We start from the raw sequence: 24,079 nt of genomic DNA, 5'->3' as shown, positions 1-24,079 counted from the left end.
ATGAGTCAATAAAGTTTCTAGCAATATGACAGTATAAAAATTTATGTCAAATATATGAAGACTTAAAAACTTAATAACGATCATTCACTAAGTATTCATTGAGTGATATACAAGCCATATTTGCAGTTTATGCAAACAGTTTTACATTCTCCCTGAGTTTATTTATTCTCATATTCTTAAATCTCTAAAATAAGCTAAGTTTATCTATTAAAAAAGTCACCCTGAGTATATCAAAAATACTAATAAAAAATTCGAAATACAAATTAAAATTTACAAAACACTAAAGAAATTCATATCTTGATTCATTGAACTGATGAACCTTGATGTTATCAGCGATCCTGTTAATCCTCTTCTTCATCTTCTGCCTTATTCCCAGATTCTTCAACGACTTCTCTGAAGGAGAAATTGATGACCAAATGCATGCAACAGTTGATCTGAGGAGGCCAGGCAACACTTCAGGTGTAACTAAGGCCTCTCCTATGATTGGTCCAAATGGTTGAATCAATTTCGACACTTCGACACGTATCAAACCAGTTCTGAGAGGTAAAATGTATATAGTAGGAGTTGTTGTCGAATTTAAGAGAAAAGGCGGGATGTAAGACTCGAAGAAGATCACTTCGATCGGTATTTGTGGTTTCTGCATAATCATTCTCCCATGCTTGATAAGCAGTGGGTTTATTTCAAAGAAAATGTCTGCGTCCCATGAAGAATAATTCAGAACGCATTGGTCTTTCGTTGCTTTTCCAAGAGAACTCGTAAATTGCTGGAAAAGATAACTGGTTTCGTCCCATTTTGTCTTTTTCGCAGTTGTTAGGTCACTGCAATTTTTCGGATAAAAAGTGACAGGAATATGGACATTACATCTCAAAGGCATGTTTAGGAGCCTTTTGAGATCGGAAGATTCGATCGGGATATTCGCCTGGGAAAGGAAATCTCCGTAGAGGTCAAGTCCGGCCATTGCAGCGTATGTTGTGTCAAATAAAATATCATCTGAGCCAGAACTTAGCTTTGAAGACATTAATTCGCCTTCGCTTGATATAGGAGACACTTCTTCTGTCTGATCAATATTAATATTAGCAATATCTCGTGAAGATGTCAGCAAATATTCAAATCCTCGCTTTACTAACTGTTCCCTGAGATAAGAGAACAAAGGAGGTGGTTGGCTGTACTCGCTAATCACTGTTTCTGTACTTGGCTCCTTGATTTTGTCCTCAATTACCTCGGATTCCCCATCTTTTTCGATTTTTCGTTTCGAAATCGGCTTAAATTGATGAGTTGAGCGGCCAGAAGCGGTCTGTGTTACAACTAGTGATACTGTTACGACATCTTCTACAATTTGGAGTATGTTTTGTGAGGAAACTCCGATGGAAACTGCATTATCTGCTTGAATTTTGTTCCAAACGGGGGAAGATGTCGAATTGATGGAGCCGATGTGGTTAATGATGATATCTATGAATAAGTTAGCTGCTCCTTTCTTTGTTTCGATGATTCTGTTTAATAAAATTGTCAAATTTTTCTTCGGATCTGTAGTTATCGCGTAATTCACAAGTAAAAACAATAAGCATATATCCTGTGATACAAAGAAATTATTTGTAAGAGATGTCATCAAATCGTCCACAAAAGTTGTCACTTTTTCATTCAATAGTTTACAAACTTCGGTTAAAGAATTGAGAGCCATTGCTACGTCACCGTTAAACATCTTTAGGGAGTTTGTGCTACTGAATGAGTTGAGTATTTTCTGGGAGGGCGTGAAGTTACTCGCTGTTACGCTTTGTATTGTTATCAAAATCGCCATCAAAATTGCAGTTGATGGGCATTTATCCAGCCAATCTGCAAGTAACTGTTCTGCGCGTATTGAGATTGGCATGTTATGTGCTTCTATCTTTGCTGGGCTCGAAACGAAAAAGAAATCTTGAGTAAATTTTGATAATCTGCACTGTGTGTCTCTTAGTAGCTGTTTAACACGTGTTTCTATACCATCAATGGCCATTTTGAAGTCGTGGAACCTGAAAAACTCTGCAATGCTGATCAAAGCCGAAACAATTTTTGGTTCTGGGTTAATTTCGAGTAAATAGTAGCCAATGAAGTCCAGAAAGAAGGAGCTGAGCACATAGAATATGGGACATCCGATGCTAATAGCTCTGGCAAGTAAATACGCAGAGACATCAGCTCGATTTGGATCTGACAACGATACAGCTCTCAAAATAGCGGTTGCGAACCGTATGGCCATGCTGGGGTTCATGTTGTGTCCGCAGTTCCTTGTTTCGATTATATGTATGAGAATTGAAACTCCAGTGAAATTTATGTCCGGATGGAGCCATCCGTCGCTTATCGCAATGAACTTGTGGATCTGGGACTCGAATACTGATAAAGGATCGAAACTGATGCTGGGAGGAATCTCATAATTCGCAATACAAATCAACATCTCGTTAAAACATGAATAAAGATAGAAAATACTTGAATCTATCTCATGCTTCTTAAAGAAGACATTCAAATACTCATTCGCTTGGTCAATTGGCCGAGTATCAGATATAATCAAAATTCCTCTGATTAAATGTCTCGTAGTAATCAGCAGATGCCTGTTAATTATATCTGAATTCTCAAATTTGACAACAAAGGTCGTACAATCGCGATCAAAGCTAAAATTTTGTTCAACCTTCAGCAATTGATGCGCGAACACTGTGGCCAATATACATGAGAACGCAGCGGCTGCTGACTTGGTCGAATTGTCCATTTGAGAGATTTTACTCAAAATATCTTTCGGAGGAATGATTCCTGTCTTGTAACTCAAGAGAAGTATTGAGAATATAAGTAAAGGTTCGTAAGACTCAAAGGCTTTCTCTGTAAGGCTGTCCAAAATTAAAGTTGCGTATTTATGTTCAATTATTTTACTCCAGACGTCGAAAATGAGTGATTTGTAGTGGTTACGAGCTTTTAGATATTCTGTACTTGTTTCTGATGACTCTTGCTGTGCGAATTTTTGAGCAAAAAATTTGATGCTAAAAACCAAGAATAAAGATACGCTTTCTGAGTCCATTCTCTTCACTGCTTTAATAAAAAGCTTTCCTAGCATGTCTTGTTCGACGTTGTCGTAGAATTGAAAAACGAAATCTGGATTTGTTGAAAAAACTTTAATTGCCAATCGTAATAGTAGGTCTGGATACTTAAAATACATGTGCTGCTTCTTTAGTACGGCTTTGTCGAGGATTAATTTGAGAATTAATTGGTAATTAAAATAAATTTCTTCGTTTGGAAAAGATTTGTTGAGCGAATCATTTTTTAATTTCGGTAATATCGAACAACATAGTAAATACCACCAGTGCTCTATCTTATCTTTGTTGTCTACGATGTGATTTGATAAAATCTGAATTAATTCCTGTTTAAACTGCACATTCTTTTCCTTTTGAGCATCTCGTATTTGCCTTTGACTGAATATCGGTGAATATGTTCGATAGGTCGATTGAAATAAGAGGTTTCCGAAAGCTTGCATCGTGTCTGGTTCAATTTCAAGGGTAGAGAGGAGATCAAGGTATACTGAGTATGATTCTCTATATTTTGGTAAGGGCATGCCTGGACCAAGTAAATATGAAAAAACATTTATTAAATTTGAAACGTAAATGTTATAATCCATTTGCGCTAGTGTATGTTTTTCGACCATTAATTTATAGATTGAGATGCCTTGATCGTATGATGTGTCTTTCGAGAATAATTTATGGATCACATTTTGATTATCGTTATATTTCAATTTCTCGTGAAAAACGCGACTAAAAACGACAAATTCTTGATTTATTGAGTCTGTTTTGCCACTGGCTATTGCATTCCTCAATGAATTACAAGCTGTTTCCATTGAAGAATTCCAGTGTCAATCTGACAACAAAAATTTTATTATCAAATTGCGATGAAAAATCAAACCATCGCGTGATCATATGTAGCGTAATATTACAAAATGGTTCTTTTCAATGATAAAACCATTGAAAATGAAATTTATGAAATTATTTTTATTAACAAGGAAGACATAAATAAACAAATTACAGAAAATTATCAAAAGGTTGATCTAAAAATATTTCCGTCAGAACCACAAAAATTGAGAGAATTCTGAGGTCGTAGCGGAATTATTTTAGGACGGATCTGGTTTATAAGGAATCTGAAAAGTCTGACAGTAGGTGCTCTCAAGAGCTTTCATGGTCATATATTAACTGTTCTGGCTAAAACTGTCACCAAAGGTCAAAATAAGGATAATATTGAAAAATTATCTTTGTCATTTGATTTGACCTTATGAAGCAAAAGGACTTAACTTAGCTTGCATTGTTACTTATAATAAAATCTTTTCTTTTTAAGGTCTAATTCACTAATTCATCTTTTGAAGGCTGGAATTGGATAAATGGCAAGGAAGCATGGAATACAGCTGGGATTAAAAATAACACTGATGATGCGTATAAGGCAAATCTTAATCTTGGAGTTATTAAAGAAGAAAAGCCAATCAAGCTCAGAGTTAATGGAATAGTCATTCCTCTGACGATATCAGTTGATATTGAGAGAACTAAGCCGTTGAGCCAAAATAAAAACGATAAAACAAACGCATAAGGAGAATGGAACCAAATGAATAGGATACCGAAAATTGATATTAGTATGTATTCAAGAATACCGTTTGTTTCTCTTACATAACTGATTGAAGTAATGAAAAATTTCAAGTATTCAATAAAGTTTGGTAATAACAAGGTTTGGAATCCCATTTTCACTTGTAATAGGTATACTGGATATATTTGTATTGTGTATATAAAAGTAACGATAGTATTTCTAAAAGTATAAGAAAGTGCTGCTGCAATATAGAGAATGATACCTTCTGTTGATGTAATACTTGCTAAAAGTAAAATAAAGTTAAGAACTATATACTGATTTTGATGATAGAGGATGATAGATAAATATATTAAAATTAATAAAAGAATATCGCGTGAAGCAATACAGCATGATGTAATTCGTGAAAATGGATATATTAGATATATGCATGTGATAGGATTTGCGTATTTCGATAATTTCAGAACTCGCAATACTTTTCTGAATAAAAACGTAGATATAAATGTATAAAGTGACGCTAAAATGACTACTCCGGCTTCATTTGGTATTCTTAAGAAAAATCTAAATATGTTAATGATAATCGAATTAAATGGCAGCGGTAAGTACACCTCATTTTGGTAATTATAGATTTTTGTTGTGGATGGAATTTGTTGTAAGTTCATATTGTTGCTATTATTCATTGTTGAATAAATAATTACAGCTTGAACGACAAATATTGATAATACAGAAAAGTAAAGACCCGATTTATCTGTTGTCATAAATGCAGAACCTGAATTTGTCTTTGATTTTATGTCTTGAGGATCTTCAGGTTCTGGTTCCAAATTAATTTTCATCTTCATTTTACAAGAATGAGTATTTAATGCATTAATGTAAGTTTTATGTCTAGATAAATTCAATCACATGTATTTTCCCACATATAAACATACATTTGAGAATATAATATGAGATATCTAAACTTTCATAATTATTCTCATGATTTTTCTCATCCTTATCTACTTTGTATTATTACTAATTAGAAAAGACATAAATCTGATATTGAAATATTGCGTTGTATTTCGATTCAAAATCTAGTAATTAACGTACAAGCACGTAGTTCTCATGCAGTATGCAAAGTTAAAAGATGGTGAGAAAGACTATAAAAAGTATTTTGTTAATTACATAAAATCTAAGAAACAATAGTTTAGGTTTATTACATACAATTAATGCTTTCCTTGCTGCATAAGTGATTCCAATTGGTTTTTCAGACATTCCGATTCTGGAGTTGAATTTTTCTCGCCAGTTGAGGGATTCGAATTCTTCTTTTCCATCGGAACCGGCCCAAAAGAGTCATTCCATAGTGTTAATCCAGTGCTAAATAGTATATTTGACATGCCTTCGCCAAATCTAATAGAAGGCGGATTATATTCTTGTGGTTTCATCACACTATCAAGAGCTTTAGTTTCGTTAACTTCAGGAATTGGATGCTGAGAAGGTAGAGGTGGTAAAAATGTAGGTTGTAGTTGCGCGATAATATCTTGCTGTGTAATTTTCGATTGAGGAGGTGGAGGTGGTGGTACAGGTCGTGGCGGTTCATCTATATGTACTTTGTTATATGAATATTTAATTTCGACCGAATTAGTTTGATGGGTAATGAATGCGAACTCTCCAACAGTTAGCGTAAGCGGTAATTTGGATTCTACTCCATTCGATGATAAATAAAGTCCGATCTCAAAGTGAGGATCTTCTTTCTGAAACGCTAAATTATAAATATATCGAGCGATGTCATGCAAATGTGCAGAACTTTCTACATTTAATCTTTGTAAAGGATTTCCATTCTTCTTTTTAATTCTGTTTCCATCCGAGTTCTTCCTCGGTATCAATTTTACTTCCAGCTTTCCAAACATCACTTTAAATTTTCAAAGGGTCAAGGCGGGGAAATCTACAAAGTCGGTTAATAAAATAAATAGAATTGCCATCAAGAGAAAATGGATTTTTGCCAGAGAATATATCGTTAATTTTGCATATTTTGGATAAATTTGAAATATCCATTACTAAAAGGTTAAGTTTATCCAAAATCTATAGAAATACTATCGCTACTTTGGAAAATTATATCTGTTTTTAATCTCAATTTCTTCCACAACCTTAATTATAAAAATATAAAATTGAAATTTCGAATGAAGTTAGCCCAAAATGCTATTATATAAATTGACGCATGTTATATGTTCAACATCCAAATTATGGCCAGTTTAGGGAAATCTGAAAAGAGAAAAACGATTATTTTTTATTCAAATTCAATTTTAATGTTTCTTTTTAGTTTATTCCTTCTAACATCATCAGTTTTGGACGATATTGAAAAACATATACCAGAAATTGTTGTTAAGATACCAGTATCAGTTGTTTTCATCGGACAAAACGATATGATAAAGAAAGAGTCATTATCTCAAGAATCCCTTGAGAAATGGTTCAAAAATTTCGATTTCACAACATACCAAAATAAAACCAATTCAACTGATCAGTTTATTACTTCCGAAGTTTCAAAAGCACCTCCAATGAAATACAAGTTCGTTTTTTCAGTATTCGAATTACCAGAGCAAGTCCACATGGTATTTGAAAAAGTTCTAGACTATACAGCACGTTTTAGCTATGATAAAAGGAGGAGATACGTTCATTTCTACGTAATTGAAAGACTCCTTCAATCATTAGTCGAGCACTACAAGATTCCAAATATTGCATTCTTCCCACTTTGCAGCAGAGAACAATATTATTACTGCGAAGGAATGGAAAATGCAGAAAAAATGAGTGCCAAGAACAGCCCAGCCTTCGAAGGCGATCTTTCTCTCAACATCACACTTGACAAAGACAAATCATGGAGTAGCCAAGTCGATGAACTCATTACTTTGGCAAAGAACGGATATCCGAATTTCTTCTCAGGCTGGAATAGTGCAAATACACTCTATCTGCGCTTAAATACATCGGACTTCTTACGCGAAGAGTTAGTTTCGAACGCTTACAAAGGCGGAAACCGTTGTTCTCAAAATTGGTTCACATCCGGACGAATTTTTTGGTCTGACATGTTCAACATCATTAACAAGGCCAAAGACAAAGAAATGAACCTTATTTCTGAAGATTACGAACGTGAAATCGCCGCATTACAAGAAACTTTCGAATTATGCAAAGGACCGAACCTAAATGCCAAGCAGCGCGAGCATTGTGAGAAAGTAAACAAATATATACAGAAATTACGTGAGGAAAAGCTCAAATCCAACCCATATTCCTCAGCTCAGATGCAATTTTTGGGAATGTTGAGCGCAATCATATTGGATGGCCTCAAGGAAGTTATCACTCCAGTCACACCAACATTTGAGACCCCGTTCTCCCGTAAAACAAAGATTTCTATCACTACATTCAGCGATACGAACAAAAATTTCCCATCTCTCAATTACACGAACTACATGACGTCGTATTTGTTATACAACATGTCCGCAGTCTACGAATTCGAGAATATCAACTTAAACGAGTGGCCAGGAATTGGAATTCCGATTACAACTCGAGTTACTAAATGCGACGAGTCAGTTCGTATCCGAAATTACGATGACTACAGATGTATTGATAAAATGCTCTTCCGCGAGGAGCTAAGTTCGCTAGAAGTTCCTCATGAACTAAGATCTGACGCAAACATCACAGAAAGAGAAGTTGTTACGGCAGTTATTGTTGGAAGTGGAGAGCCAATACTTTTGTCTAAGTCATCCCCTGCTTTCGCGTACGATTGGTCCACATTAGCTACATTTACAACTCAGAGCCCCGACATCAGGCCATTACTACGATCAACGCTTGTACACTTGTACGGACTAACAGCCGGTGAAGGTTGGAACTCTGCAACTATTATGAGTCCGAGTAGTACTCATTATCCTCTCGGCCAACTATCGAAGGACGTGGCGTATAGAAACGCTATGAGGGCTTTCTTGAGCAAAGGCCGAGCCAAAATTGTGCAGAGGTTAGGACGTATTAAAGAATTGCTTAATTTCGCAGACGAAGTAGGCGCAGGAACAGCAAGTATATCTAAGGAGGCTTTGGTTGAGCAGATTAAGCAATACGGCCAGTCTGTTGAAGAAATATTAGATTTATGCGAAAGATTTGAGTGGCTTCAGATGAGAAGAGAGCTCTTCAGACACAGACTGAGGCAGAAACAACTCTCAAAGCAGTTGAAAGAAATTGCAAGACAACTTGATGAAAACTTGTGCAGCCAAGCACCAGCAGTTATCTTAAAGACACCTAACAGCTGGATGGATTGGTTTGATAACATTGCGATTGTTTCTTTCCCTGTTTGGATTGGAACTTTCTTCTTCGCGCTACTTTCTTTGTTCATTGTGTATTCAAGAAAAATTAAAATGGCATAATATTTTGATTGATATATACTTTCATATTTTTCTCTATTTCTACTTCTATACGTTAATTGAAAAAATAATTTTGAAATATCTATAGAATATAACAGCATTAATCAAATAAAATGCAAAGTTGTGTAATAAAAACATTATTTGTAATAGATATATCATGGGAATCAAAAATATTTGAATTGAATTTTAATAATCTATTGGTTTTAAGGTATTTTATAACTTAAACTTGTTTAATTACAAAATTTAGAAAGTTTTGCATATTTAAATTTGATTAAATCCTCTTAAAATTCTCCAAAAAAATTATTCAATATAAATTTTGAACAAAAAAAGAATACTGATTTATTATAGATTCACAATAATGAGAAAAATTTGGAAATATAAAATGCTTTGAATCATGAATATGATCTACCCTAGATCGAGATTAAGTGAAATCTACTTAAAATTTATTGAATTCAATGAGAATTGATGAATTTGATCGAGCAAATAAAAATGTTTCAGGTGAAAAATACAAACATGTTTACTAATATCCATCAAGCAACAAATAACTATCCTATTCAATTAAATAACTTTAATTATTCTCCAATATTTGTGGAATTTCTTCTAAGTACGAGTTTGGGACGAGGTGTTGGTCTTAAGGCCATTATTTCTTGGATTTTGCCATGGCAAGCTTGTAATTCGAATTGCCAAGCTTCCATTTCGTTTTTTGGTATTCTATCAGATTTTCTTTCGAAGTATTGTTTGAGTTCCAATGCAACAGAGTGTACAATTGAATCAGGCGAGTTGAAGTCTTTTGCATTATCCCAAATTAATTTCATATCGTTTCTCCATTGGTCAACATTCTTATATTTTTGCTCATCTAAGCGCTGAATAACTGTTCCCAAGTCCATTGGCTTCTTGACTTTGTAGTTTGGAAATTCAGCTGTATTAACTGGAGCTCTGAAGTAAGTGGCAATAGGGAGATCAAAAATTTCCCTAGTTATCTTCAAACATGCGTCGGTTTGGGTTTGAGTTAACGTCGCAGTTTGAGGTTTATCGTTTTTGCCCATTTTAGATTTGTCACTTTTTTAGAATCTTGAAGCTCTTTCTCTTGAGTCATCAAGTAAGTTTATCTTCAACAATTTTGACCCCAGAACGATTTTATCTTCATCATTCCTCATTGTAGTTTCATTTAACTCCATTTCCAGAAACGGATGAAAACACATTTAATTTGATTCAAACCTCAAATTTTGTTAACTCACACCGCCATAATGACGATAAATTTGATGAACTTAATAGTATAGCTGCTCTTCAAATGACATGATTGTAAGAACAGCTCATTAAATTGCACTTGAGAAATTCAATAAAGAAATGATGTGTTATCTTATGTCTCATGAAATTGACACTTGCTTAATGCATGACTATGAAAATTAGCCCACATTTGTGCATAGGAATACAGTAAGTAAGCAGGTTTTAAGCCCACTATTTCAAACGAGATTCGTTTTATAGGGAAATATAACAGTTGAAAAACTTTTCTGCATTATGCAAAAAGTCCATTTATGATTATATATATATAAAACTGATCTAATCATAAAACAGAATTCATTGCATTATGAAGACCTAGGGCTAACACATCACAATACCCATTGCTCTAACAATATTGTCCCTATGAGAAATACAAGGTCATAATTTTGCCATCGCATGTCAAAAATCATCACAAATCAAAAATTTTGAAAATCACAAATTGATTTGAATTGAGATTTGAAATACCATTTTTTGCGTATGACATCCATTGATTATGATACTTACGCCAAAACACTTAATAGCTGGTATAATGACGAAGAATTCATTAGCTTAAGAACAGTCTCAGAGCTTTGCAATATCTTTGATAAGTGTTCATTTACCACAAAACAATATAAAACTACATTTTCGATCATCAGTAGGAAATTTAATACTTCAGACGTGTTAACACTTTCCCAGCATGCTAAGATAGACAATTTTGAAGATACTCAGGCAGCTTTCGAAATTTTGAATTTCATTTCAAGAATATTAAACCACAATACCCTTCGTGACATATCAGTTTTCGTCCAAACCCATAAATATCATAGACTTATCAAATATGAGAAGGGAGAGCATGGAAATGATATTTTGACTATCATGGGGAATGCAGCAGTAACATTTGATCATGATGGGATCATAGTTGAAGAGCAGGAATGAAATGATAAGATATTAAAAATTATGAATTTTTCATTTTTATTTTTAGAGCAAATTACAGTATCAGAAATATAGTTAAGATGAATGTTCTCATAATATGAACTAATTAGTTTTAATCTCAATTTTCTTCTGAATCAAATTAGTAGTATATGTGGACGGGTTGTGTGACTTTTTTTGTAAACGTAAGAATTCATACAATATTGAACGATTTTGTATCTTTTTTTTAACATATGAAGTAAAAAATGTATGATTCTTACGGTTTTTATTCTTACGTTTTTGAATAAATCAAGATTTAAAAAATTGACTTCTTACGTAAAATTAAAACTAAGTTAAATTTATTTTTTTTATTTTTTATTTAATGATAAATGAGTATAACAACTAATTCATTGAAATCTTTAAAGTTCACTAATTCAGAATTAGAAAATATTTTAGAAAATTTTGGAGACGGTTCTTATCCAACATATATGCAGAATGTGAAAGAGTTTTCCAGATTGTTGAATGAATTTAAATATAACGGACCAATTACTAAAAAGGCTATAATGAGATATTTATATCCCAAAAAAGTTGAAAAACAGGAGAATATTCCTCTTTATGGTCCAGAGGACCTGGGCTCAGAGAGCCTTGAAACACCTCCTGAATATTTTGAAGAAAAAATTAAACAAGATGAATATTATAACGATGAGATTGAGAAATTGGAACAATTAAGAAATGAAATAGATGAAAAAATTAAGGAATTGAGAAATGCTGAGAATGAAGTAGAGGGTTTAATGAATATCCCAGCTTCAGAATCAGAAGTTCAAAAATCACATGAGGAAAGATATAAAAATTACTTTTTGGAATCTACTAAAAATTTATTAGATGGTGATATTGACGAAACACTTTCAGAAGAAGGCACAAAATTTATTCATAAACATAAGTTACAATTTATTGACGATGGAGATTATCCATGTATATTACTTTCACCTCCTCTTGATTCTGAAAAATTCAAAAAAGCACTGAAAAATGTAACATATGCAACAAATACGATTAAGAAAGAAGACCATGATATTTACACAAATTATTATTTAAATAAATGTACAGGTGTTGATAAAGTTTTTGATTTGTTAGATAAAATATCAAAAGAAACAATTGGAACCTATAAAATTTTATGTGATTGTGGTTTCATTATTGAAGATACCAATAATGTTTCATATGAAAGAACAGCACCGAAGGAAGACGAAGTTGAAAGGTCTATACCATTCGTTATTAAGAATATAAAAGATATGAAAACGTATAAGCATTATATTTATTCATTTATTTCAGAAAAAATGGAAGCAACCCATAAAACATCATCTCATCATTTTATAGCTATTCATACATTCCTTTTCAAAGTTGTGAAATTAAATAAGACAGGAATTAGATTTAATGTATCAGGGTACGCATTCTTGAGTAAATTAAAATGTATTCGTCACGTCGCAGATGATAAAAATTTATGTGTTCTTAATTCATTTTATGGACTTTAGCCCTGGACTCTCTGAGTCTCGGACTTTAAAAAAATAAACTTTATTTTTATTTATTTTTTAATTTTTATTCTTACATAAATGAACAAAAATGGAACAGCTAAAATGAATGATAATCAAATAAGAGCCGAAGGTAGAAGGTTATTTAAACGCTTCTATAACATTCCTGATGGTGTTAATCCTAAAACTCGTAGAAGTTATTTAAATGAAGCCATAGATGCATATGAAGGATTTGACATTTCATCAGAAAGTGAGAGGTTAGCAAGAATGTTAAATGTTAATATTGATTTCTATTATTGTGATCCTCAACCAGAAGACGTAGACATTAACAAGGTAGACTTTCCATTAGTGGATTCAATAATGATAGATCCAGAATTTGAAACAGTAAATATTTTATTAACACAGAGTCCATGTGGAAAACTTCACGCTGACAGAATAACAGACGTTGAAGCACTCACAGGATAGAAAGTTTGCCCCTTTTGCAAAGAAGAAGTATATTCTATCCGTGATGATCCAGAAAGGAAAAACCAAAGAAGATTTTTAAAACATTGTGAGAAATGTAAAGAAAATAATGGAAGATTAATTCAAGACGTTCAATTGCAAAACACACAACAACCATATGCACCACATATTACGAAACAGAAGATATATCAATGGCTATTAGCACATAATTTGCAGGAATATTATAAACCAACAAGATATTATATTACTTTTGACTTCGAAACATTAGAGACTAAAGAAGAATTACAACTTTCTGAGTGTGCAACTTTAAACGCTTACTTAAAACCATTCATGGTATCATCAACGGTTAAATTAAACGATAAAACATATACGAGGAATTTTTGCTTAACTTCGAGTGATTCTTTTATTTCTGATTGGATTGAGTTTTTATTTTCAACCTGTTCATTAGTTGCTAAATCAAATATTGAACAATATGAAGAATTAATGAAGTCGCAAACGGACCAAACGGCGGGGACTTTGTATCATACATTAAATGAAAAACAGAAGGAAGCATTTAAAGAGCTTTTAGATGAAGAATTTAATAAAGTGAATATCATTGGTTTTAATTCAGGAAAGTTTGATTTAAATTTAATTCTTCGTGATTTAAATACTGCAAAATGGAAGATAAAATCAATGCTGGGTTCTTCTTCTCAATTTAAGCAAGTCATAGTAAAGAAAACAAACTGTCCATATGAATTAAGATTTATTGACATCAGAAATTATATAGCGGGTGGAACATTAGACCAATTCACTCAAGATTTCGGAAACAATAAATCACGTGTTAAATCCTTTTTCCCTTATCAATTCATCACATGGGAGAATTACGAAGATGAATTATATAAAAAGGAACCATTCACTCAAGATTCATTTTATTCAGCATTAACACAAGAAACAATATCCGATTCAGATTATCAAATATATCTCAATGATGCTAAAAACTTTAAGAATAGATTAGAATATTTTATTCATTATTGCAATAAAGATGTTGAAATTATGATTGACCCAATTGATAAAATTATCGAAGAAACATTTGTTTATAAAATTGACATGCTTCATAATCTTTCTTTATCATCGAATGCATCAATGATTCGTTACGCGTTAGCATATAAGAACTTCAATCCTAACGAAACATATCCAGAAGAAGAAAATGTGGAATCAAGTTTTGAATTAACAAAAAAGTATTGGAAATATAAAATTGAATCATATAAGAAACAAGATGAAAAAGCGGAAAGGGATACTAAAAACAATGTTTCAATGGATGACTATCAATACTATCACGATTTAATCCTTTCATCTAAATGCAAAATGTGTGGTAAAGCGTTTACATATGCAAATAAACCAACATTGGATAGAATAGATAATGAAAAACCACATACCAAAGAAAATTGTCAGTTAATGTGTTGTTATTGCAATGTCGTAAAATCAAATAAAGATGAAGATGTTCAACGTTTAAGAATCAATTTAAGAAATTATGCATTAAAAAATAATTTACCAATGACTTTAGATTCAGTTGAAGCTTATCACATTCTCCGTAATGGAATTACTGGTGGTCTATCAAATGTTCAACATCGTGTTAATCTTAAAGGAATCACGCACATTAATAAACTTTCATATAATCCAGAAACTAAAACTGTATCAAATGAGGACACCACCAACATTATGACTCATTTCGTTGGAGTTGACTTTAATTCATTATATCCTTCATCATTTTCATCTAATCCTCATGATTTCATTCAATATACTGACCATAAAATGTATATGCCGGGAAGATTGAATGGTGTTATCATTTGTGATACAGCAACAAAGAAAGCAAAAGCACTGGGAATTATTAAGAAGAAAAATACTTTATTCGTGGCTGAAGTAAAGGGTCACATTGATGAAAAATACATTAATGATTACATAAACTTTTTACCGATAATAAGAAACTTAGATATTATCACAGATGAAAAAACAATTGGCAGTTTTATGTATAATTACATGAAATCAAACAATCTACCAGTTGACCAGAAACAGAGGAAATTAACTCAGTTAGCATCAACACACAACCAATATCAACCATTTTCTTCTTATTATCTTTGGTATCTAATAGACAGATTTCATTTTATCATTGATGATATTCAATCAATTTTAACATTTACGAAAAACACTTGCTTTAATGAATTTGCGAACGAATTTATGAACGAAAGACAAAAGGCTGAATTAGAAGGAAATAAAGGAAAAAGTTTATTTTGCAAGATTTCACTTAATGGATCATATGGTTACGATGCAATGAATACACAAAATTACGCAAAGACTAAAATAATGAATGCACAGAAGGCACGCGTTGCATGTATGTCAAATAAGTTTAAAAACATAAGAGAAATAGGTGAAGATACATATCAAGTGATGCTTAAAGATAGATTTTATAGATGTGATACATGTTTACAAGAGGCATTCTTCACTTTAGATAATGCTAAATACTGGTATTTGGTTTTCATTTATGATTTTATGTATAAATGCATGGATGTTAATCGTTTTCATTTCATTGAAGGTGATACTGATTCATCTTATTGGGCAATCGCTGGCGACCCAAATCTTCCTAACACTCAAGCATTTCAAGCAATTGTTACCGATAAACAATTTTATGATAAAAACATTTTCAAATTCGCACCTTTTGATTTCTTCTGTTTTGATGAGAAATTTAAACCTAAATTAAAGAATAAAGCTGAAGAAAAAGCACATGAGAAGAAGTTATTGGGTTTAGCAATTGAGAAACAAGGTGATAACATGGTTGCTTTATGTCCTAAGTGTTATACATCATTCAATGGTTCAATTGATGGAAGTGATTTTAAAAGATTGCACAAAAAATGAAAGGTGTTAGTTTACGACAAAATAAACAATTAACACCTAAAAATTATTTGGATATAATAAATGATAAATTGATATTTGATGGTCAGAATATTAATTTACAACTTAAAAATGGGTCAATGACTCGCTTAACAATTGGTAAGACTGCATTAACAGGAGCACACACTAAGGCTGTATGTTGTGAAAATGGATGTTGTATGCCATTTATTTAATAAAATACCACAGAAGAGACAAAAGGAACCGTTAATGATGGTTTTGATACTATGATTCAAAGAGGTGGACACCCTTAAAACATTGATTTTATTTTTATATAAATGAATAACACAGATTTAAAAATTTTAATTGATGATTTAGTATTTAATCAAAATTTTCTTAATTATTATGATTTAAAAGCATATCTCCAAAAATATAATAATAATATAACGGGTGATGATATGGAATATTATTATCCATATTATAAAAATGAAATTTTGAAATATCATAATAAAATAATTTCTGAAATTAAAGACAAAATTAAAAATAATGAATATATAAAGGGAAAAACTAAATCACAGCTTAAACAGTTGAAAGATTTCAAAAATAAAGTATTAACAGAAGAAGATATTGATGAATTATATAAATTATATAATCCCGAGCCGCAAAAGCCAAAGGAACAAAAACAAAAGGAACAAAAACAAAAGGAACAAAACACCCAGGTCCTTCAGACCATAAATGATGCACAAGCTTTAATTTATGATTCATTAGTTAAACCATATTCAGCCCGACTTTTAAATGAAGATCAACTTTTGGAATTCATCCTTCAACATAAACTCGAAGCGGGAAAGTATATCAAACCTTTATATACAGCATATTTAAAACAAATGAATAAAATACATCCAGAATTAATGAAGGGAGGATTGAATTCCAAAATCAAAGCAGATAAAATTAAACCACTTACAACACCAAAACCTCCAACAGTAGTACCTCCTCCTCCTTCAGTTAATCCTTCATCATTCACTTTATTATATCCATTTCAAACATTTAAGAAGCAAAAAGATTTTAAAAAGGATTTCAAGATATTAAATAAACCAATTGACCCGAAAATTCAACCATTAAAGGAAAAATTTAGTCGACCTTCATTTGCTCCATATCCATATTCATACGAAATCGATCATCTGGAATATTCAAAAGGAAACGTTACTTATTTATTTGCCATTAACATTAACACTAGATATTTATATTGCATTCCAGTGAAAGGGAAAACAGAACAGGAAACAAGAAGAGCTATTCAATACTTACTAGATCATGAAAGAGTAGATAATATCAGGGGTGATGGTGATAAAGGATTTCAGGCAGCTATGACTCATTATTTCCCACAAATTAATTTTTTCTTTTCATCCTCTCCATATACGTTTCATAATAAAATAGTTGATGCGGTAATGAGAACTCTTAGAGATGCGTTAGGGGTTAACGGTCAGATATACTGGGATGGAAATCATGACTCCATCATACAGCAGTTAGTATATTATTACAATAATACATGGCATAGAACTATAAACATGAAACCGGTGGAAATGAAAAATGATATTTCAAAAGAATGGGAATATATTAGAAAGCAAATGGAAAAGTTAAATGATGTTAAACGTGAACAAATTAATTCGGGGCTCATGAATTTTAAACAAGGAAATAAAGTTTTAATTCATCTCGATTATGGAAAAACTGATAAATCAATGACAAAAAGAAGACGAAGATTTGACACAATAGCTGAATTTGTTAGATATATTAACGGCAATGCATTAGTTGAAGTTGACAAGAATTAATAGAAATTCCGATTTATTTTATTACTCCATTATATTTAAATAATATTTAATTTTTTTTATTTCGTAAGAAATGAGTGACAACAAAGCAGTCAAGAGTCCAGACAATGAATATAAAAAGAAACTAAACAGAATTAAATCAAAAATATGCTATTACAAAAAGAAGTCGCAATGCGGTGGGGTTGAAAACAATAAAACTAATGGAACTGAAAACGATAAAGAGAGGAAAGAAATAATCGAAAAATTAGAAACTTACCGTTCAATCATTAAACTGAGTGAAGCAAAAATAAAAGAATTTAATAGAATAAATAAATTGGTTGGAAGAGATGAATTTAATAAAAGATGAATTTTTTAAACTCATCAAATTAATTTTTATTCCTCTTCGACAACATCTCTCTTTCCATCATTACTGCAATAACCACATTTTCTCAATTTTAGTGGTTTGTTATTTTTAACATGTTCTTGCATCATTTTTATCATTTCCTCCCTTGTTATGATTCGTGGTAAATTTTGAGCTTGTGGGGTATTCATTTATGATAAAAATAAAAATTTAAAATTATGCCGTTCTAAAGTTTGTGACAAACATGACATTTTGACAACATCATGGGTTATTCAATAATTAATTATTTTTGAAGAACTGAAGGTTCACCAGGTCACCAAGGTCATTTCACTTCTCTGAAAAATGAGACAACATGACATTTTGACAACATCATGGGTTATTCAATAATTAATTATTTTTGAAGAACTGAAGGGGTCACCAGGTCACCAGGTCATTTCACTTCTCTGAAAAAATGAGACAACATGACATTTTGACAACATCATGGGTTATTCAATAATTAATTATTTTTGAAGAACTGAAGGGGTCACCAGGTCACCAGGTCATTTCACTTCTCTGAAAAAATGAGACAACATGACATTTTGACAACATCACAGGATTAATGCAAAAATAAATTCAAATCATACTTTATAAAGCTTCATTCACAGGTATTTCATCGTCAGTAAATGATTCCTCATTATCGTTTGGTTCAATTTGTTTATATATAATCCTTTCATTTCTTCTTTCAAAACATAATACCATGTTTGTTTACCATCTATTTTTCTTTGTTTCCTTTCACATTTATCCTTAATGCTCATTTGAAAGTTTTTGTCTTTCATGTCTGATGGTTTGCAGAATAGAGCATTTTTACACGTCATACCTGCACATAATTCATCATAATGTGTATTTATCCATTCATCTAAAGGATTTGTTGATAACTCGATTAAATCTTGTTTGGCTTCAGTCATCGGAATGATTCGTACATTAAAAGTTAGTATCCCTAAGTCGTGTACAGCGGCACTGCGCGCCTCCGTACACCACTTAGCGGTTTTGACACTTTACGAAACCAGTAACGTATATTTTACAACACAACCATAACACCAACTTAACCTTAAATATTTACAAAACTATCTGACACATAAACGACTTCACTAATGATTTCACTAACGACTTCACTAACGACTTCACTACCGTCCTCACTAAATAAAAAATAACCTTATTTTTATTTTTTTTAAATTTTTTATTTCATTACAAAGACATGTCCGACTACATTTACTATGACTCTTTCCCAGAACGTTTCCGTGAACTATTCAAAACTCAAGTAAAACTGAGAAACATGCATTTTAACAAAGACAGACCCATTGACGATGAAAGAAACCCTGAATATATTACAATCCCTTATGACGCAAAGTTCATTGCATACATTCCTTATGGTCGCAGAGGAACGAAAACTATTTCAACAATGACGAAAAATTATTTCTGGAGCGATGAAGAAAATTGCCTTATCTACATAAATGCATACTTAAATAAAGCTACATATTGTACAAAGAAGGTTGGACTGGATTTGAGCTCTACATATACGACGACGATGGAAACAGACGTTGTGTATACCCATACGATAATATGTACCATTGTTTTCATCAAGCATTAAACGAATACATAGTCAGTAAGGGTCTCATTCCTGCTGAGTAGAAATGTTATATTTTTGTTCTGTCATTTATATAAAAATAAACGTTCTCGCTAAATAATAAAATAAACTTAAAAATAAACGTTGTCAGAGGTGAAAAAATAAATTTAGGTGAAGTGGTGAAATCTCACCTCTTTTTTCACCTCTTTTTTCACCCACTTGAATTCATTACTTTATAACTCTCTTCCTTGGTTTCTTTTTAGTTGCTTTCTTCACGTCTGTCTCCAGCTTAACTGTCTTTCTTCTTCGTCCGTAATGATACCAGTTACTTCCACCAGTCAATGGGTCAAATGGTCTTTCGTAAGGGTTTCCATACATTCCATAGGGACCATACGGAAGAACTACTGGTGGAGAAGAAACATTTTCTTTAGTTCCATCGACTCTATTTAAATGCATTGTTTCACCTTTCATCTGGTCATTAAAGTCTTTTGCGTGTTTTGCAAACTCATCGTCCTTTCCTAAAGCATTTTCTGACTCAGTCGCAACCAAATTGGATGCTTTATTTATGAGCCCTATTTTATTTAATCTTAACTTCTTTGCAACCCAGCCTCCAATCTTTCCTTTATTTGCATCTAATGTCTTCGAAACTCTTCCTCCACTCATTTTATTTACTGCGTCATAAGCCCCAAGTGCTTTTGCTCCAAATGCTAATGCTTTTGTTCCCATTGCGCCTAAAGCTGCCCAAGCTACCATTTACACCATATTAAAATCATCTCTCTTCAATATTATCTCATAAAAGTTCTCGTTACTGGAGAAAGTCAATGAAACATAAACATTCTCATGGACTTCGTCCTCGCCGCGTTGCGGCTTCATAAACTTCTTTCTTATCTCATCTATACGCTTCAAAATGTCTGAACAATTGCTAACATCTTCTACAACAATTATTTCATCATGAATGACCTTCAAGAACAAGCTCATTTAATATGCTATTAAAATCATCTCAATAATGAGTCCATCCTTTCCATCTTTTGGTAGCACAACATCTTTCATTGAAGAAGGTTCGACAAGTCTTATGTTAAACTTACTGACAAAGTTTGTTATACTATAATGCTTCGGTGGCGAATACATGTAGTTTGAAAGACATAATATAGATTCTTCAGCAAATTCACTTATACTGGATTTTATAACAATGTTCTCACGAGACCAAACGCACCAATTGACAATCTTGTAAGCAATCCTGCTGAACCTTCAACTGTAAACGTCGATGGTAACATTCCACGAAGGTCATCTATTGACATCGTTGAGTCACTGAATTTAAATATTTTCTTAAAGCAATCGTCATTATCTAACCATGCAATAGCTTTGAAGTTTTCATTCGAATATACATCTGCTTCATTAAATGTAAAACCTGACTTCTTTGCAGAGACGACTTTAAAATCTATTGCATTTGTTTCAAAATTATATACTATGGTAACTTCTGAAGGTAATGGGTGTCCTTCCGCAGTCAGTTGTTCTCTCACTACCGTTTGAAGCTTTGTGTTAAAAACTTTCATGTCATCTCCTGTGTCTAGGTTCACATACACAGCAATAGGAAAACTATCTTGCTTCTTTGTCTCATCATTATATCTCAAAACATTAAAGTTCTTCAATAATATTGTCCTTCCTGCTGGAATACTTCTAACTTGTCTTATTTCAATAGCTTTCTCACCTCCTACATACTCTACCCAGTGTCTTGGATATTCATAAGTATACTGACTTTCTTGAATTTTGGTTGGTTTCATCATAACGTGTTCATAGTATATCTTTATACTCTTGTCAGTTAGACTCGGTGCTATGTTCTGAATATTTCTGACTTGCATTTTTAATGGAGATAAAATGAAGCATTTAATACATGACGTAGATGAAGACATGAATGAAACTACAGACAAACTTAACTCTTCTCTTATTCTTCCTTTCAGTAAGGACTATGAGTTCTGTTCAAATGGTGTTTATTTCTATTGTGGAAAGATGGGGTCAGGTAAGACATTTAACCTCATTCGTCATATACTCATAACAGAGCGTTTAGGTCAAGATTCATATTATGACCAAATCATTATATCAGCAACTTCAGACTCTATGGACTCAACAGCGAAAACATTTATGTCAAAAGTTCAAGCCTCTGTCGTTAAAGTTCCAGATAGCGAACTCATTGAATTTCTTCAACGTTACATTCGACGTAAGAGGAAATATTATGCCATCGTTGAATTTATACAGTCAGGAATGCAAAAGACTTCAGAAGAGATGGAAAGAATTATTGACAAACACCACTTACGTCAATACTCAGGAGTTTACGATATGAAACGACTTACAAACTACATTCTGTCAAAACTTTCAAAATACCCCTTCAAAAAGTATCCTTCAAACACTCTGCTCGTTTGCGACGACTTCGCCGGAAAAGGTTTAGTGTCAAAGCCTGACTCACCATTAGCTAACATCATTACTAAAGTCAGACATTACCACTTAACTGTAGCAATACTTATGCAAACATGGAGGTTTTTAGCTTTAAACATAAAACGTCTCATAACTGACTTCGTTATCTTTCAAGGTTTCTCACGCTATGATATTGAACTCATTTGGAAACAGTCAGGTATAACATTACCTTTTGAAGAAATTTGGGAAGCATATAAGTCTCTCATCTCTCCTCGTTCATACCTTGAGATTCATATCATGACTAATACCATTAAAGTCAAAAATATTCCATGGGAACGACCAACATTGTTTTAAAGTTTAACCTTCAATTGACTGATGGTAAACAAATTCCATGCATCTCTGTCGCCATTTCTGTTAATATTTTTGCTGTCATTCATATCATCCACTTCCCCATCCGTTAACTTTTGAGGATATGCGTTAGAATAGCTGTTCTTAAATGAAGGCTTTTCACCTTTTAGCGCATAAACTCTATAACTTTCTGCATACTTTATGTTTGAACCTCCTGAGCCATCATTGACATAAATTTTTATAGGCTTCCACCCTTTGTTCATGTTCCTGCTTCTTCCCTTAGCTCTTTTGTTCAGTAGTTCTACATCTTTATACACAGCACCTGTCTCAGTGAATTCAACAATATTTTCATTCGTTAGCTTTACATTCAAACCCTTGTCGAGTATATTGTTCATTTCATACATATAAAAGGTTTTTATTCTATATGAAATGAGAAGCAAATCCATCTTAGCTGGTGCCGTTAATGTTCCAATTGAACCAACATCAAATGTTGACTCACGAACGACAAACAATATTGTCATAAAGAATTATAGTTCGGAGTGTTTGAAAGAAAAAGAACCAGAACTGAAATCCGTGAATTTAAACTCAGCTTCAAACGCTAACGCTACATCAGATGTTAAGTTAGAGTATCCACCACTGGACCAAATTCTTTCAAGAGAAGCCAACGACAACCCTTACACAAATGTTCAAACAAATCCTTCAGATAACGTAGACCATTACCTTCTTCAGTTATATCAAACTATCTTACTCAAAGACGATAAGAAGCTTTTGACAAATCTTATAAGCAAGAACCAAATAATTCTAACAAAGGAGGACCTTGAAAATGTTATCTCACGAATAACAGGGAAACAATGTGTCATTGACTATCTCGACCCTGAAATCGAATGCTGTGGTCAAACGCCACCATTCATGAAAATAGGTAACATCCGCATCATTGAAATACCAGGTACTCCAGGAGTTGAGTTTAAGTATAAATATTCGAACGAGTATACAAAACTTTCAACAGAATATAAATTATGTTTGAAATATGTTTTAGTAAATTAAAGCAGTCAGGAGGGCTCTTTGAGCCCATCTTGGCGCTTTGCGCCGTTAGTCAAAAAAATTTCAAGTTAGCAATTTGTAATATCTATCCAAAACTTCTTCAACAGTATCGAACTCATCTTCATAATGCAAACCTAATCTTATTGACTTGGTGCAGTTCTCACTAACACAATATAGCGCTTTGCGCTCGGCGCCTTTGACGCCTTTTTCTGTTCTCTTGACTGACATAACTAACTCATTTGTTTCATCAAACAGCAACAACCAAAGTTCATGACCTAATACATAACATTCATACTTTATATTTTTAGCTCTGAGTTCTCTTGTAAGCTGTTGCATTTAATATTTTCTAAAAAGTCTACTTCAACAGTCATTCGCACTGGTGCCTTCAGTTCTACAGGCTCTCCTTGAAAGTCAACTAGTCTGAATTGCATGTCTTTCAAATTATGAGGACTAATGCGAACCCATTTACCTAAATGAGTTGCTATGACAGGAACGTTTGGAATGAACATTGAATTTACTTCATAACAGAAAGATTATATTCTACTGAACCTTTACTA

General features: G+C 32.6%; 9 protein-coding genes and 6 pseudogenes across 15 annotated transcripts, besides 3 other annotated features; 10 read left to right on the top strand and 5 right to left on the bottom strand.

Moving 5' to 3' along the window:
- Positions 1–280: 280 nt before the first annotated feature.
- On the bottom strand, positions 281–3,860 carry TVAGG3_0007290 (uncharacterized protein; the record flags this gene model as incomplete). The annotated part of the gene is made up of 1 exon (XM_001312275.1): positions 281–3,847. The coding sequence occupies one exon, from the start codon at positions 3,845–3,847 to the stop codon at positions 281–283; it is 3,567 nt and encodes a 1,188-aa protein (XP_001312276.1).
- Positions 3,861–5,653: 1,793 nt separating this feature from the next.
- Positions 5,654–6,550, bottom strand: TVAGG3_0007280 (uncharacterized protein; the record flags this gene model as incomplete). Its single annotated transcript, XM_001312276.1, has 1 exon — positions 5,775–6,458. The coding sequence occupies one exon, from the start codon at positions 6,456–6,458 to the stop codon at positions 5,775–5,777; it is 684 nt and encodes a 227-aa protein (XP_001312277.1).
- A 299-nt stretch (positions 6,551–6,849) lies between these two features.
- TVAGG3_0007270 (uncharacterized protein) lies at positions 6,850–9,032 on the top strand (the record flags this gene model as incomplete). The annotated part of the gene is made up of 1 exon (XM_001312277.1): positions 6,855–8,951. One exon carries the CDS (start codon positions 6,855–6,857, stop codon positions 8,949–8,951), a length of 2,097 nt encoding a protein of 698 aa, XP_001312278.1.
- Positions 9,033–9,292: 260 nt separating this feature from the next.
- TVAGG3_0007260 (acetylation-dependent protein binding) lies at positions 9,293–10,402 on the bottom strand (the record flags this gene model as incomplete). The annotated part of the gene is made up of 1 exon (XM_001312278.1): positions 9,521–9,994. The coding sequence occupies one exon, from the start codon at positions 9,992–9,994 to the stop codon at positions 9,521–9,523; it is 474 nt and encodes a 157-aa protein (XP_001312279.1).
- A 70-nt stretch (positions 10,403–10,472) lies between these two features.
- On the top strand, positions 10,473–11,148 carry TVAGG3_0007250 (protein ubiquitination; the record flags this gene model as incomplete). Its single annotated transcript, XM_001312279.1, has 1 exon — positions 10,707–11,141. One exon carries the CDS (start codon positions 10,707–10,709, stop codon positions 11,139–11,141), a length of 435 nt encoding a protein of 144 aa, XP_001312280.1.
- Positions 11,149–11,503: 355 nt separating this feature from the next.
- On the top strand, positions 11,504–12,640 carry TVAGG3_0007240 (uncharacterized protein; the record flags this gene model as incomplete). The annotated part of the gene is made up of 1 exon (XM_051219813.1): positions 11,504–12,640. The coding sequence occupies one exon, from the start codon at positions 11,504–11,506 to the stop codon at positions 12,638–12,640; it is 1,137 nt and encodes a 378-aa protein (XP_051104799.1).
- Positions 12,641–12,718: 78 nt separating this feature from the next.
- TVAGG3_0007230 (uncharacterized protein) lies at positions 12,719–13,102 on the top strand (the record flags this gene model as incomplete). The annotated part of the gene is made up of 1 exon (XM_051219812.1): positions 12,719–13,102. One exon carries the CDS (start codon positions 12,719–12,721, stop codon positions 13,100–13,102), a length of 384 nt encoding a protein of 127 aa, XP_051104798.1.
- A 480-nt stretch (positions 13,103–13,582) lies between these two features.
- TVAGG3_0007220 lies at positions 13,583–14,118 on the top strand (annotated as a pseudogene). Its single transcript has one exon. A coding segment is annotated over exon 1 (536 nt).
- Positions 14,119–14,131: 13 nt separating this feature from the next.
- TVAGG3_0007210 lies at positions 14,132–14,892 on the top strand (annotated as a pseudogene). Its single transcript has one exon. A coding segment is annotated over exon 1 (761 nt).
- A 223-nt stretch (positions 14,893–15,115) lies between these two features.
- Positions 15,116–15,584, top strand: TVAGG3_0007200 (annotated as a pseudogene). The gene has a single exon. A coding segment is annotated over exon 1 (469 nt).
- A 1,513-nt stretch (positions 15,585–17,097) lies between these two features.
- Positions 17,098–19,086: a mobile genetic element.
- A 269-nt stretch (positions 19,087–19,355) lies between these two features.
- Positions 19,356–19,789, top strand: TVAGG3_0007180 (annotated as a pseudogene). Its single transcript has one exon. A coding segment is annotated over exon 1 (434 nt).
- Positions 19,790–19,957: a terminal%2Cinverted (terminal inverted repeat of Maverick-2 transposon ID:TVAGG3_0007000).
- Positions 19,790–24,079: part of a mobile genetic element that runs on past the window's edge.
- TVAGG3_0007170 lies at positions 19,958–20,477 on the bottom strand (annotated as a pseudogene). Its single transcript has one exon. A coding segment is annotated over exon 1 (520 nt).
- Positions 20,703–21,277, bottom strand: TVAGG3_0007160 (annotated as a pseudogene). The gene has a single exon. A coding segment is annotated over exon 1 (575 nt).
- Positions 21,984–22,487, top strand: TVAGG3_0007150 (protein of unknown function, DUF4106 family; the record flags this gene model as incomplete). Its single annotated transcript, XM_051219811.1, has 1 exon — positions 21,984–22,487. The coding sequence occupies one exon, from the start codon at positions 21,984–21,986 to the stop codon at positions 22,485–22,487; it is 504 nt and encodes a 167-aa protein (XP_051104797.1).
- TVAGG3_0007140 (uncharacterized protein) lies at positions 22,911–23,525 on the top strand (the record flags this gene model as incomplete). The annotated part of the gene is made up of 1 exon (XM_051219810.1): positions 22,911–23,525. One exon carries the CDS (start codon positions 22,911–22,913, stop codon positions 23,523–23,525), a length of 615 nt encoding a protein of 204 aa, XP_051104796.1.

This window comes from Trichomonas vaginalis, chromosome IV (genome assembly GCF_026262505.1).
Source record: "Trichomonas vaginalis G3 chromosome IV, whole genome shotgun sequence".
Taxonomy (NCBI): Eukaryota; Parabasalia; order Trichomonadida; family Trichomonadidae; genus Trichomonas; species Trichomonas vaginalis.
Note: the sequence above shows the minus strand (reverse complement) of the source record. Positions and strands in the feature narration are given on the sequence as shown.